A 17,001-nucleotide genomic window follows, 5' to 3' on the forward strand; every position below is an offset into this window, starting at 1 on the left:
TAATTCAATATAAAACAAAGAACATTAACTTAAAAAGATTACAAATATCTTAAGAAAAATAATTATTTTTACTATATCTATGTACAAATTAAATTGCTTTGAAATTTGTAGGAATATTTATGATTTATAGGATTACATAATCATCTAATAAAATTTATATCTATTAAGCTTTTTGAAATATCTAAAAAAAAATCTATTATTTATAAACATATTAATAAAAGGTTTCTTTATAAAACTATGGATAAGCAAATTTAGAAAAACACAACTCAAATATTATAAATCGTAATTACAATTTGTATTTAACATTTCAATTGCTACACATTTAGTTTACCTATCAATCGAGCAACACCTTGTTTTTCATCTAGCGAAAAATCCTACAAATTATACATAAGTAATTGTATATTAGGATATATAATCTAAATAGTACATTTTAACCAAAGGAGTTTGATGTGTAGTATAAATTTTCAAGTCGAGTTTAGTACTTTAATTGATATTTCATTTATTTAACTAAGCCCATTTTTTTAGCTTCAACTTCGTAAATTAATAACCTCCACATTTTCACTACAAAAACTTCTGCTTCTTCATCCAATACCTATAATATATATCGTAATAAAATCAATAAATTAATATTTTACATTTGACAGAACAAAAATCATTTACCATCTGTACATCATCAAGTATGCCCTGAGGAGAACTGCCAGCCATTACTTTACTACAAATAAAATCTACTAATGTAGGTTCAGGTTCTCCAATATATTCAATAATTTTTTTGTTAATCCACGGCCTTATCCTTTTTTCCATTAATGTCTATAAAAATAAAAAAAACTTAACATATCTTATTTATTTATAATATTATATCAAAATAATGAAACACATTGTTAAAAATATTAAAAATATGTCTTACATTATCTATTACTGCCCAATCAAGTTGATATCCAAATAAAGCATTTTTATCTGTAGGTATTTTATCAATAAGGGATTTTATGTGCTTTCGTTTCTCTTCTTGACTTTTTGTACTTTCTTCTTTTCCAGCTTTAGGAGCTTCTTCATTAGATTTTTTCTTTTTCTCCTCGCCGTAATCTAAAATATAATTTGTATAAAAAATCGTATAAAATTATATAAAAAATTTAATTTAAATAAAAAATAAATTAATAATTTATCTACTTATATATTACCTAAAGGAACTAGTTTACGTTTCTTTGCATTATTAGCACCATCATCATCATCGTCATTGTTAAATACGTCTTTAACGTCAATTCGACCTTTCTTTTTATTCTGATTTATTTGTTGTGAACTAACATTAACAGCTGTACTTGGACTAGCAGGAGTTTTATTACCAATTCCATGATCACCACCACGATTTCCTCCGCTTCCCATGGCAAATGGTATAAAGTTACCTATAATGATATAAATGTGATACAGAAATAAAGAATATATCTTTTTATAAATTAAAAAATTACATTATTTACTCACTACTACCCGTTTTTTCTGGTTCACTAACAAGAGACATACGTGAATCTTCGTCTAACGTGGGTGGAATGGATTGAATTGGTGTTGTTACTGTTTGATGCGAAGGTGACGATCTACCCTTTACACTCTCTCTATCCGTTTCTACAACTTCCTCGTTTTCTTCCCCATCACGATGATGATTTTGATGATGACGATGATGTCTTCGATGATGATGATGATGCCTAGGTGGTGTTCTAGATGGTACTTCTGATTGGGAAGCATCATCAAATTGCACACATTCGTCACTATCACTTTCAATTGGTTCAGTTTCTATAGGTGGCATAACTTCCTTTTCTTTTTTCACTACTTTTTCATCTTCCTCGTCAATTATCGTAATAACCGGTTTAGGCTTATATTGTTCCTCCCTTTCAGCTTTCAACTAAAATTAAACAATAACTTTCTTTCTTTAGATCTTAAATAATATATATTATTTTATTATATAGTATAATTGTAGTAAATAAAAATTATATAATAAAATAAACAATGAATTATATATATATATATATATATATTTTTGTTCAAATAAAAAAATGAATAAATGATATAATTTTGATTGATCGATATTATAATAAATTATAAATCTAAATATAATGCTATTTAAAATTATTATACCCTTTCAAATTCAGCTGCTGGATCTGGATGAGAAGCATCAGCATAAAGTTTATCGCGAAGACGTTGAAGTTCTTGGCGCTCAGCGCAACGATCTCGTGAATCAGCTTCAGCTTCAAGTGCTCTCTCTTCCAAACGACGTGAAAGTTCTTTACCTTTGTAATATTTAGCATCATCTCTTTCATCATCATAGTCTTCGAGAAATTCTTTCAATCGTTTTGCTTCTCTTTCTCGTGCTTCCCGTTTTGCTCGACGTTTTTCCGCTTCTTTTTCATATTCTTTTTGTTTACGACGTTCCCGTGTTTCCCATGCTCTCAAACGTTCTTGATAAGCTGCTTCTTTTTCTCTTGCTCTTCTTTCGTTTTTTTTCCTTTCCTTCGCCTCTTCCTCTTCTTCTCTTTCACGCATAATTTCTCTTTCAGTTTTCCTTGCTTCTTCTCTTTCACGTTCTCTTTCACGTTCTCTGTCTCTTTCCCTTTCTCTGTCTCTTTCACGTTCACGCTCACGTTCTCTTTCACGATCACGATCTCTTTCTCGTTCTCGTTCTCTATCCCTTTCTCTATCTCTATCTCTATCACGTTCTCTATCACTTCTCTGACGATCTCTGTCTCGTTCTTTAGATCTTTAATAATAAATCATATAAAATCATTATTAAATCTGATTGTAATAGTAAAATTTTAAGTATCAATTCAATTTTTTTTCTACTTAATTATATTAAAATTAAAAATATAAATGTATAATTAAATATTAAATTTATGCATTATATTAGATAATATAATTTATTTTGTAATAAGTAATATATAATAAATATACGTTTTATATAATGCATATCATATATATAAATTTTGAAATGAAATTAATTACTTTTAAAAGTCATTATGAATATTATTACCTAGATTTAGAGCGTCGTTTATCTCTTCTACTACTTCCAGTACTACTACTACGACCCTTATGAGATGTAGGACTACCAAGATCACCGTCCTGGTCGTCTTTAGTACTACTGCCATCTCGCCTATCTCGTCGTTCTTTTTCCCGTTTCTCTCGTTCTTCTTTTTCAACAGCTTCTTTCTTCCGTTTTACTTGAGCCTTTTCCTCTTCCTGCTTCTATAAAACACAAAAATAAAAAACTAGGTGAGACTAAATAATTAATAGAAAACTTATCAGGCTGTGATAATAAAACGCAAAAACTAGCAATCGTATCCTCCTGAGTTATAAAAATTAAAGGGTAGAAAAAGGTTACTGTAAGTGTAAAGTTAGTTAATGTATATAAAAGTGGTAATATCATTACACTATAATAGTGCAGTATTATTATTTTTTTAAGTCAAAATATAGATGCCCAAATACATATGCATATTAATGAAATATGAAATATCTCATATAAAATATTCACACAAACAATTTGTTCAAAAAGTAATATATATATATATATGTATATGTATATATATGTATGTATATATATATATATATATATATATATAGATTTTGCTAATAATATCGAACTATATGAAAAGTATATTGATATTATTGACAAATTGAAAAAATTTTATTTGGAATAAAATATTTTATTATAAGGAAGTTTCAATTCCTTATGAAAAACGAGAAACTTAAAAATTTATTTTTTAAATTTTATATAAATAATTTTAATATCTAACATTTTATAAATTGCAATGTTGAACGATTACTAGTTGCACAAAAATTAACCACATATCAAGTATCATAATTCTGTTCATCTCAATGTAGTATACTCACTCCACTAGAGTATTCTCGGTCAGCAGCATCTTACACGAAATCTTGTTTACATATCAATTACCTAAGTGCAGGTATAAATTTTGGAAACAAGCATAAGAAATTTCTTAAGCTCTACTTAGATTAAGAATACCTTAATGCTAACAGACGCATTGTAGAGGCCACCCAATGTACTTACAACATTGCGAATGTGCCTGTAAATTAATAGTGTCTAAAGCTATATAAGACTAAGAGTCGAAAGGGGTGAATATTTAGATTTCTTGTCAATACTCAATAATTATTAGAAAGTATTATACCAATCAGAAGCGGAGTCATCACGAAGAAGGGATTCCACCAAAACATCTTTCACTTTTGCCAAGAAACTGTCACACGTCTGTCAACTTTGTTTTCTTCTGGCTATGCAGCTGATGCAGCAAACTGTTGGATATCAAATACACAAAAGTTTGCCCACCCTTATCGTCCCGTATTATCAACGTAACGTCTTAGAAATAAATTAATATGGTTCATCCTTATTTGATATAATAATAACAATAATGGGTTACTGCTTGGAGAGTCCTAAATCATAGACTCTGATGAATATTATTTTTATAACAAAATTAGCCTAACTCAACTTATTTCTTCCTGCTTGTAACATTATCAATGTAGCATATATACCTATATACATTTACATAAAATTATAATATAATATATAAGAAAAAACATTCAAAATTATGAATTGTTTTTTCTTATTTTTTAAGATTAGATATCCATACAATAACCCATAGTCTTTTAAACTAATAAGGATAGAGTAACTGAGTGCATAAAAGTAGATGCACATATGAGGAAAAAAACAGACTGTTGAAACATGAAATATCAGTGGTCATAGGTATTCAGATGGGCAGTTCACTAACAAAACTACAAGAACCGAATGGTTGTGTTGGCTCATGGTTGTGGAGTTTACTCACGGTGTGAAGTTGACTTGGTCAGTCAGTGTGGTGGTACCGGAGAATGGAGGAGCGCGCACCTAGGTACTACATGTCTGATCGAGACGCTGACAGAAGCTGTTTACACAAAATAAAGACAACAACTGAACAGTCGCCATTGTGAAGACAAAATCATTTCATTGTGTGTAGGATTCAGAAAGTCTCGATCCTATTAATAATCTATCTAAGAATATATTATAAAATATGTCAGCGTCAAATTTCTTTGTTCAAAATGATATTTTTTAATCCTAAACAATGCATAAAAATTAGAAATGGTACTTTACTGATCTTCTATATACTCGTACTAAACTGCTAGACTTTAAAATAAATATAAAAACGAATCACAAATAAAATAATATGCATAATTTTTAATATAAAAAATTAAACAAATAATAAAATAATTTTAAAGAATTTTATAATTTTCAAAAATAATATAAATATTCTATAATTTTATAATATAAAATTAATTATATAATAGAAAATTAATACTATCTACTAAAATTAATATCATATAATATTAATAAAATATTAATAAAATAATATTTTTTTAAATTATATGTTTATATTAAAAATATAATCTAATAGTTTTATAATTAAATATCATAATATTTATTTGTTTTCCATGACATATCTTTATCTGTATCATTACAAAAATAGTTTGTATTATTTCTATAAAATATTTCTTTTTTAAAATAATTAAAATAATTAAAATATTATAGAATAGAAGAAAAATTATATCTTTATATAATTATTAGTGCTAGCAATTTAGCACAATAAGTATAGAAGTAAATAAAGAAATTTGATTGTATGGAATAAGTTGTACTCAAAATACAATAGCAATAATGCTATTAGTATAACGCAGAATTATATGCGACGATTAAGAAAATGGAGTTCCAATAGAAACAGATATATTGGCTATATGGTGTCAGCATGTTGTAGAGTTACGATTCTCCCGTCTTAATATTGCACATTTCTTGTTTTTTCATGTTTTGTTGGTTGGATATACTCTGACTTACCGACGAGGCTGCAGCTGCCTGCGAAAATACGAGGGATGTGCTGTGATTGACTCCCTTCAGAGCCAATGAGTGAGTGAAAGAGTGGTCCCCACACACAGCATTCCTAGGCGTGTGCGTTTGCTGTGTGCGACGCACGCTGCCTGTTATTATAATTATAGCAACGAGTCACGGCTCCAATTATTTAGAGCTAACATAGCACACACGCACTTTATCACAAAATACTTAAAAACTAAAGTTTATAATTATGCACTTGTAATCCCCTTTTGCCTGCCCAAATGCATTTAATTTTTTATATAGATATGCTGCGAGTTCAACAAACAATTATCTAACATGAATTATAAATGTAATCAAAATTAAACGCATTAAATGTTTATAAATTCATATTTACATTACATATTATTTAAATTATAAAACTATCTGAGAATTTATCATGTATAAATTTTACCAATTATTATTCATCAAAAATATATTAATATTTTGTTATTTCTTTATATTTATAAAATGATTAATTTTATTTCTTTATTTGAAAAACAAAAAAAAATTCATTTATATTTATTCATATTTTTTTTAAGATAATAGAATAAATATTACAAAGTATTACAAACATATTCTTAATCATTTATACAAAACAAAAAAAGAGAAATAATTATTAATTTCTATTAACATTTAAATATTAATCAAATGCAAAAAAAAAGGATTATAATAATATGATATATATGTATATTACAGTTTTTTGTTTTAAAAACTTTTTTTTTAGAGAAAAAATTTAAAAAATGAAAAATACTTAAAAAACATGTAACATTATTATATTAAATAATAAAATAGCATATTTTTTTTAAGAAAAATTACAATAATTACAGAATAATGTTTATAATGCTTCATAAAAAATTTATATAAATAGCACTAATAATTTAACAATTATTAATATTTATTTATATACCTAAATTTTTTTGCAAATTTTTTATCTAATCCTATTTGACCACAATTCCTAATACCTTCTAATATTTTAATATATCATATTTGATAGTATGACAAAAAAGAAGGGCAGAAAAATAGGAATAACATAACAAAATTTATAAAATAATTATAAAAATAATTACCTTCATAACTTCCCTGAATTTTCCAATTTCTCGGGTAATCAAGTCTCTTTTACTTTCTTCTATTTCTGCATCATCCAAGTTTAAAGATTTTGCAACCATTTTCGTTTGATGTTCTTCTATAACATATAAAATATTTGTTATCATATACAATGTACATAAAATATATTATATAGTTTTTTAATTTAATTAAATATATTGCTACCAACAGAATGAATACACTACCAGGTGCAGCTTGAGCCATTTCTAGATCAGCAGCATGTTCAGCTATAATTTGATTAATACGTGCTAGTGCATCTGCATCCACTACTCTCATACCCTCATCCATGTAATCTTCACCTTCTTCTCCTTCTGTTCCTTCAATTGATGTTTCATCTTGTAAAGGTGACTGACCTCCCCTTAATTTTTTTCTTCTTTCCGCTGTAATGGAAAAAATAAAAAATCCAACATGTCCATATACACATATACAATAGTGCTTGCTTAAATTCCAATAAAATCATTTATTAAATTAACTCAATAATAACTCAATTTCAATATTTTCTAATATAATTTGTGCTTCAAGTTAAATATAATTCAAATATGTGATAAAAATAAGTGAAAAAAAACATTTGAATGTATTTCTGAAAAAAATTATTATTTTGTTTATTTAATTTATTATTTTATTAAATTATAATACGAATCCCAATTTAATTAATGAAAGTTTTTAAAAAAAGTGAGCACTACTGTATATCTACATAAATATTCTATCTACATATATATATATATATATATGTAAATAAATTTACCTTTAAATTGATCCAAAACAACTTTAGCTTTTGCATCAACTTTGACAACAAGTTTCTTTGTACCTATTTCCATATCATGAAGTAATCTAACTGCTCTAAGACCTGCATCAGGACCTGCATATTCGCAAAATCCAAAAGCTTGAACTCTCTTCCATGAAAGAACATGACCACATGCACCCAGAATATGTCGAATCATCACATCAGGTGCTCTTTCCATAATGTTACCAATAAATACAGTAACTGGTGGACCAGATTCTCTTTCACGACGACGATTATTGTCATGACGGTTTTGGTTACGTGCATACCGCACAGCTGGAGCTGAGGTCTGCATCGCAGATACGGGTGTTGGAATCATCTATGTTTTATAAATGGTAGTATTCTTAATAATGCACATCTCTACTCATGCAGTCCAGAACCTCCCCTCCCCCTAATAGCATATTAATTTTTTTCTTTTTATTATTCTTTATTACAAAAGCAAAACATGCATATATTAAATAGAAAGAACTGAAGAGAAAGATTTCTGTGAAAACATAACTTTTAAAAAAATAATCAATTCAATCCATTCAATTCTACAGCATAAATAGTTAATTAATATGCATTCTTTAACATTATAATTTAAATGCAAAATGTTATTATAATATACAAAATAATTGCATTAATATATAGAAAAATTTATAATTGACATAAAATTGAAAATATAAAGCTGTGTAATAATTTTTTTTATTTAACATATTCATTTATTTGCACAACATTAACAAAATTAAATATTACATGCTTTTCAATTTTATTTCTTAATATAACTAAAGATATATATTCTATTTGTTAATAAAAATTTATAACATTTAAATACATTTTTATTTTTTATTTAAAAAACAAGTTAAATAAACACGTTTAATATTATAAATAAATTATAATATATTGACTTTTAATTACATTTAATCAAATATTAAAAAATTAATATTTGACAAATATATTATGTAAATTTTTATTTTTTATTAAAATAAATAAAAATTTATATTTTCTAAATTATTTTATATTAAAACTTTAGTTAACAAAATAATTTTATTAATTTATCCCAAGTGCATAGAAAATATTTAACAGAAGATTATAAATTTATCAGTGCATAGAAGATATTTAACAGAAGATTAAAAATTTACCAATACCACGCAAAAACACGAATACCATGCTAAGATAAAATATTTAATTTTATGTTGACTTACATGTGCCATAGGCATTACACCACCAATAATTGGTGGAGGTGCGCCAACCATGTAAGGCATTGGTGGCATGCCTGGTATTCCCATTGGAGGTTGACCAGGATAAGACATTTCTTATTTTAAATAATACTATGGCAGTGTCCTCACTAAAATATATAATACATTAATTTAATATCTGATTTAATATAAAAAAAATATAAAAGATAGTAAAGATTTAATTTGACTTTGAATTTAAATTTTATTATTGAATTTAATAAATTATTATAATTTATACTAACAATTATAATAATTTAATTTATAAAATATATAATAAAATAATGATAAAGTAATGATGAAGATAAAAATTTACTAAATGTGTTAGAAACTAATATTTATATTTGTATTAAATAGTTAAAAATATGTATATGTTTTAATTATGTTATATTTACAAAATAAAAATATCATATAAAGTGTCTTAAAAATTATCGTTTAAATAACCTTTAATATATAACAATATTTCTAAGCATTCTTGAGATACAATTAAATACAAACATTAATTTAATATTATATTAATTAATATTTCATAACGAATATTTGAATTATATATAAATATATAAATATTATTCGACAAATTTATTATATAAAAACATACTTTTCATAATAATAATTATAGATACTAGACAAGACACTAATGGATGCTTTAGTATTCTAACCATTAAATAATCGTAATGAAAGACTAATTTCATACTTACATAATATATTTGAAAATAGAAATAAAGCATCAACCATCGTTTAAAAAATATTTACGTCATTTTATTAGAACTTTAGAGATAAAGAAATATTACAATAAACACATAAATTGAAACTTCCACTTTCACAATCCGTCAGCTTGTAATCACTTCTTTTCGCCCATTACGGCTTCATGCGCTGATTGCTTCTAGAAGGCTATGGTTGATGGTACATTTCCCGTGTGTTCAAAAACTCATCATAAAAAATTGTATTATACGTCTTTATTTTATTATACGTTTGTTTCATAATTTGTTAAATATTTATTATGTTATATTATGTTATATTTATTATGTTATATTAATACAAAATATATTAATATTAAATGATTTAAATTATATATATTATTTATTAATTATATTTTTTGTAAAAAAGTATACTTAATTTTAACTGAAATTTTCATGTATGTATTTTGTTATTATATAAAGAGTATCATTATAATGTAATATAATAAATCTATATTTACGTATATTAATGCCAAAGAAACCGGTTTATTTGTGCATTATAATTCATCAATCTTTTTATATAGCTTTTATATATAATATTATTTGAAAATCTATTAAATATTTATAATTGCAATTCTTTTCTTTTTTATTATTTTTTAATTATCTCTAATTTAAAATATAAAAAATAATTGTAAAAATTTTATATCATTATTCAATATTTAAATAAAAATTTTTGTATAAAATTAACTTAGAATTAGTTAAAATATTTAATTCTTTATTCAAATAAAAATTTATGTAAATATTTGATTGATTATTTAACATTATTAATTATAAATATAATTGTAAAAAAATATTCATTAAATGTGTATAAAATTTTATTATCATGTAAATCCATTTTTTTATATTTATAAAAATGAATTAAATATATCAGGAAACGAATTATTAATAAAATTGTTAATAAAAATGAATATATTATATAAAAATAACAAAATTCTGAAAATATAACATAATTTTTAATGTTCCCTATATTTAAAATCTTATAAATTCAAAACATAATTGTAAAATAAAATAGATTATTTTTAATTGTCATTTCTAATATTTAAATATTTGGTCAAAATAATATGATTTTAAGGACGCCTTCTTTAGTTGATCGGTTTCCGTTAAACACCTTAGTTCATGAAATGGCAGTGTGGTGCATTCTTACGCTAGGTGAAATCTTTTCGAGCATTAAGTTTCAAAACACAAAAAAGAAATACTTTAAATTATCGAAGATTCCAATGTGCCAGATAATTAAAGAGATTGTGTGCAATGTCCTCTAATTTCTCTTCTGAGGTATACGAGCTAAAATGAAATTGTATTGGTGTTTTTCATTAATTATTTTAGTTGACAGTTGAACATGGAATCCTTAAAATTAGATTTTTATTCTTATTTAGAAGGATAGAAAATAATATTATTTTGAAAATAAACTAAATGAATTATATATGAACTTTTGAAAAAATATAATAAATAATAATATAGTAATTTTTATAATAATATTTATGTAATTTATTAAATAACCTTATAAATAATATTTAAATAATATATATTTTCTGTATTAGTAACGATTATTGTATAATAACATAGAATGCACATTTCCATTTTTTACTTTTATATTTTAGTATTGATATTTCATTATTATATAGTAATGCATGTATTAAATTGTTATTTTATTTAATTAAAAAATAAATTAATTATAAATTTAGTTACATTTATTATAAAAAAATAAATTATTTGTTAGTATAGGATGTATTCAAATATTATTAATTTCAATAAAATATATGTTATTCTGATGCAATAATTTAAAGATTTTCATATAATTTTTTATAAAATAGGTAATAAAATCTTTTCTATGAGTAAAATTTCTAAAAAAAATTATTTTTTTATATTTTTAATACATAAATATTTTTTCATAATTGGTGATTTATATATATTATGTCTATACATACTATGTGTATATACATAAATTTATACATTACACATTCTTTTTTAATCATATTATATTTTTTTTCAATTATTGTATTTATATTAAACATTTTTATTATTATATACATATAATAAATATAAAATTAATGTAAAAAGAAATGTAAAATGTAATTTATTTTTTTTTAATTTAAATTTAATGTTTTAATTATGTTAAATAAAATGTTTTAATGTATATATAAAATAATTTTTAATTAATTATTTATATTTTATATATAGAAATATAAATGATGTGATATATTAAATATCAAATATTGAAAAATATTTTTAGTCTTTTTATTTATAAATTTCTTTTGAATTTATATATAAAATGTCATAAAGTATAGAAGAAAATTAATTTTATTTGATTTTATTTCAAGTATGTCTGAATGTCGAAACAATTTACAAAAAATACATAATCTTTTAATTTTAATAAATTCAGTTAATATTTTAATCATATGTAATGTTTAATTAAAAAATTAATGAATTTTTGAATTTTATATAAATAATTACATAGTGATAATGGCACCAAGACGAGTTGAAGAAATACCTGTTAAAAGAGTAGCAGCATTAGGTTGCAAATTACCTGATCAATTACCAGCTGGAGAAATATTAATAGATATTACACAGAAGAAATGGAGATTAGGACACACAATAGGATATGGAGGATTTGGTGATATATATTTAGGTATTATTTATCATTATAATATTTTTTTCTTAAGTAAAAATAATAATAATAGTAATAATAATGTACAAAAAATATATAATATATTTAAATAATTATTTTTTAATTATTTTTAAGTAATTATTTTTATAATATTAAAAGTTAATATGAAATTTACTTCAAATAGAAATATATAATGTATTTTGATTTTTGTTAAATTTTTTTTTTAAATATTATATCATTATATTATAAATTAAGAATATATTATATATCTTTTGCTATTAATTTTAAAATTCTATATTATAGCATCAAATAACATTAATGTTCCTGTTGAACAAGATGCAAAATATGTAATAAAAATTGAACCACATAATAATGGTCCATTATTTGTTGAAATGAATTTTTATATAAGAGCAGCTCGTAAGCATATGAGTAAGTAATTTAATTATATAATATATATATATATTTTTTTTTTAACTCATATTTTAGGTATATATTTTTATTATAATTTTATTATAATTTTAGTTGATAGCTGGTGTAAATCTCAAGGAAAAAGACGAATAGGTATTCCAACATATGAAGGATCAGGTTCTCATATGTATCAAGGGCAAAAATATAGATTTTTAGTGATTCCAAGATATGGCATTGATATTGGAAAATTATTTGTATCAAATGGAAGAAAATTACCAACTAAACTTGTTAACAGGCTAGCTGTTCAAATGGTATTTAATTATAAAATTAATGAATTTACAAATTGGATTAAAAAAATATTCTATAATTCATAATTTTTTAAATTTATCATGTTTATATAGTTGGATGCACTTGAATATATTCACAGTCAAGGATATGCTCATGCAGATGTTAAGGGATCAAATATTTTGCTAAGTGAAGAAGCTGGTACTACAAGAAAATCTCAAGTTTATTTAGTTGATTATGGTTTGGCTTATCGTTTTCGTACAAATGCAGGTATACATAAGCCATTTGTTCATGATGAAAGAAGAGCCCATGAAGGAACATTAGAATTCACATCAAGAGATGCACATCATGGAAGTAAGTTTTTTGTAAATTTTATATATATATATATATATATATATATATATATATATATATATATATTTTAAATCATTGTATTTGATGATAAATTAATATTATTATTATTAGCACATTCAAGAAGAGGAGATTTAGAAACATTAGGTTATAATATATTACAATGGTTATGTGGTAAATTACCTTGGGAAAGAGAAAATGATAATGTAACATCAATAATAGATCCAGAAGAAGTTCATACACAGAAAGAAATTTTACTTTCAAATTTACCATTATTTATGCATAAATGTTTTCCTTATAAAAAGGAACCTCCTGGTAAGTTATTAAATTATTTATTAAATATATATTCTATAATATTTTTAAATTTAATTTTATTTAAGCACAAAAAAATAATGTAAATTTATTTTATTATTTTAAATAAAATTCTATTTTAGAAATATTAATAATTTATAAATTAAAAAATGATTGATTTTAAATTAAGTATTAATAATTAATATTTTTTATTAGCTGCCATTATGGAATATATGAAATATATTACCGAATTGGGATTTGAAACTAAACCTAATTATTCCTATCTACGTAGTTTATTTCAGTCTGGTTCTAGGCAAAAAACTGATGTTCCTACATGTTTACATAATATAAGAGAATCTAACGAAAATATTTCTTATCCCATATCTTTCAAACGACCATATTTACGAGAAAGAAAACCTTGCAGACCTGTTAATGGCGAGGTATTTTATTCTTATACATTAATATTAAATTTTATTTCATTATGATAATAAATATTATTTTTAGATACGCGTGACGCGAAATACACAACCGAAATATCCAGTTGAACAAAAAGAATTTTGTTGGGAAGCTGTATTGGCACTTCATCCTGATAAACTTGCAAAAATTAGTATTCAAACTCCACCTTCACCACTTACACCACCTCCATCTCCACCTCCTCCATCCTTGCCTACATATGCCATGTTAAGAGTAATTGAAAGAATGAAAGAAAAACAATCAGGTGCATTTCGACACAAATCATTACCAAAATCTCTAGAGTAAATATCAATTTAATTTATTAATTATTTGACATTTTAACATATTAAATATAATAAAAGTATAAAATAATAACTATATATTTTTTTAAAACAGTGAACTCAAAACAAAATGGATGACACCAGCCATGGAACAAGTAGTTGAATTAAAAAAGAAAACTACTTTAACAACGCTTTCTTTACGTAAATCTTCGCCATGTATGACACGATCCCGTGGAGCTCAATTAAAACGTAAGTTTTTACGTATTTTTTTATAAATGTATTATGTAATTTATTATTTTTTTATAAATATATATATGAAGTGTGTTAATTGTAATCTTTTAATTTAATCATATATCTATTAGGACTTGGAAATGAAAAATCTTATAAACGAATACAAAGCAAGAAAAGAAGAAAATGTACATCAACAGAAGTATGATAAATTTCCTTAAATATCACATGTCTTCATTCCTTGGACAATGGAATCATTAACAAATTATCTAAATAATGGATATATAATTAAGTATTATTTCATATTAGTTTATTTAGATTTTGTAAGAATATACTCTTCATTAAACTCCTGTTTAAAGGACAAAATTTCATTTATTAGGAATGCCTCGGATGTATTTAGTACTACATCAACTTTTGTAAGACTGCTTCATTATCATGATTTGTTCTTTAATAAGCTTTTAATATAAGATTTTTTTAACAACTATATAGCGAACAAAGATTTATAAATAATTCAGCTCATAATTAGATGAATTATATTATTTTCTTTTAAAATGTAATTTCAATATAACTGAAAGATTTATTAAATAGATACAGTAATGAAACATCACTATTTCTAAGTAGTAAAAATATTACATATTTTGTACATATAGACAGAATATGTAATGTTTAATTTCATGGTAGACTAATGATCTGAATATTAATTTAAAGTTGTTTTAATTCATTTGTTTATTTTATAAAATAGCTCAAAAAAGCACAATATGCTCTTCATAAATAATGTTAAAACTTCATTAAATTTCTTTATTAAAATAATTTGTAATTTTTAAAATATTTAAATTATATTCATTTTTTTATATTATTATATTATATTATAATTATTATAATTATATTATATAATATAATATAATTATATATAATATATATTATAATTATAAATTATTTTACAAATCTCATTAATATTTCTTAAAATTATAAATAAAATATTTTGTTCCTTTATTATAATACAATATTTTAATTTTATGAATATAGTCATTTCTAAATCTCATAAAAAAATATAGACTTTGATGTATTAATCAAAATTAAATAATTTTCTTAAAATATCAAGATATATATTCAAACATAGAATTTCTAAATATTGTCTATAATATAAATAAAATTGTAGTATACTTCAATTATTGCAAAAAATTGTGAAATATAAGTAAAAATAAGTGTGAACTGTTATTACTTCAACAGACCAGTATTGAGCCTTTAAATGCTTATATATGATTAAAATATAACAATTTATGTTTGTTACTCTATAATCTAATGACAAAAAATGTGTGCAGCATAAAAAAGCAATTAATATTTTAATTTAGTTTTAGATTTTATATATGACATGTAGCTAAAAAATACAATTTTATGTTTTTAACATTTTGCAATACATCAACATATAATATTATCTTGTGTCGTTTTAATCTAATTTGTATTGATTCAGATTTAATATTTACATAAAACTTGTATATATTTATTGTAAGAGACATGTATAGATGGAAGCGAGAATTTATTTACAGTAAATTTGTGATAATTAATTTGTATTTTTTTAAGTTACATGTACCTGTGCCAGAAAAGCAGTGTTGTTAAAGACTTAAAAATGTATTGTAATGAAAAATATACACATGCATTTGTAATCTTTTCTGTTAATATTTTATCATACATTCTGGTTTATCATATGTCATTAATCTAAGATATGAGCTTTTTATGTTCATTAATATTTTTTTAATTTAATTATAGAATATGTAATTAAATATTTATTATATTAAGCAAACAATACATAAATATTTATTAACAGCACTGCACAAGATTTTTAAAGTATTGTCAACAAAATTATTAGAAAAAAAATATAATAAAATTTATTTGCTAGGTTGTATCACATTATAATCAAATGACTATTAATAATGTAAGTGAATAATGAATAAATGATAAAAATAAAATATATAAATCAGGTATAGAATTTAATTGTATGAATATGTTATCGTACACATTTTATATGTTATTGTATATTTGAAGAAATATAAAACATAATATACACATATAATAAATAACTTATTTGCATTTATATTTTATCTAATAATAAAATAAAATGTTAATTAATTTTTTAATCTAATATCTTTACTATAAAAAATATCCATAATTGATTACATTTAATAAAAAAACATTATTATACATTATTTTTTCATTATAAAATTTATAAATATTTTTATTAAATTATATTCAAATTAATTTATTTTAAAAAATTGAAATATAGAATATAAAAAATATATAGAATAAAAAAAATTTTTATATTTTACAAAGAATTAATTTTATTAAATAAAAACAAGATTATTAAATATTAAAATTAATATTTTGTTTTAT

General features: G+C 22.8%; 2 protein-coding genes across 4 annotated transcripts; one reads left to right on the top strand and one right to left on the bottom strand.

The window, feature by feature from the left end:
- Positions 1-273: 273 nt before the first annotated feature.
- LOC107996846 (RNA-binding protein 25) lies at positions 274-9,896 on the bottom strand. 3 transcript variants are annotated; one of them, XM_017055131.3, is made up of 12 exons: positions 9,673-9,896; positions 8,945-9,087; positions 7,725-8,049; positions 7,165-7,359; positions 6,943-7,058; positions 3,011-3,222; positions 2,122-2,740; positions 1,474-1,888; positions 1,176-1,397; positions 905-1,080; positions 661-807; positions 274-592 (listed from the first exon to the last, which is right to left on the bottom strand). In XM_017055131.3, exons 2-12 carry the CDS (start codon positions 9,050-9,052, stop codon positions 500-502), a joined length of 2,628 nt encoding a protein of 875 aa, XP_016910620.1. In that variant the 5' UTR covers positions 9,053-9,087; positions 9,673-9,896; the 3' UTR covers positions 274-499. The 3 variants fall into 3 exon arrangements, with proteins under 3 accessions (XP_016910620.1, XP_016910619.1, XP_028521995.1); XM_017055130.3 differs by having other exon boundaries at positions 7,725-8,079; XM_028666194.2 differs by having other exon boundaries at positions 6,943-7,055; positions 7,725-8,079; positions 9,673-9,892.
- An 899-nt stretch (positions 9,897-10,795) lies between these two features.
- LOC107996697 (serine/threonine-protein kinase VRK1) lies at positions 10,796-16,691 on the top strand. Its single transcript, XM_062071935.1, has 10 exons — positions 10,796-10,983; positions 12,167-12,337; positions 12,620-12,745; positions 12,839-13,035; positions 13,126-13,363; positions 13,475-13,675; positions 13,868-14,091; positions 14,156-14,406; positions 14,501-14,634; positions 14,748-16,691. The coding sequence occupies exons 2-10, from the start codon at positions 12,172-12,174 to the stop codon at positions 14,819-14,821; spliced, it is 1,611 nt and encodes a 536-aa protein (XP_061927919.1). The 5' UTR covers positions 10,796-10,983; positions 12,167-12,171; the 3' UTR covers positions 14,822-16,691.
- Positions 16,692-17,001: the final 310 nt, after the last annotated feature.

Source organism: Apis cerana, linkage group LG2 (genome assembly GCF_029169275.1).
Source record: "Apis cerana isolate GH-2021 linkage group LG2, AcerK_1.0, whole genome shotgun sequence".
Taxonomy (NCBI): Eukaryota; Metazoa; Arthropoda; class Insecta; order Hymenoptera; family Apidae; genus Apis; species Apis cerana.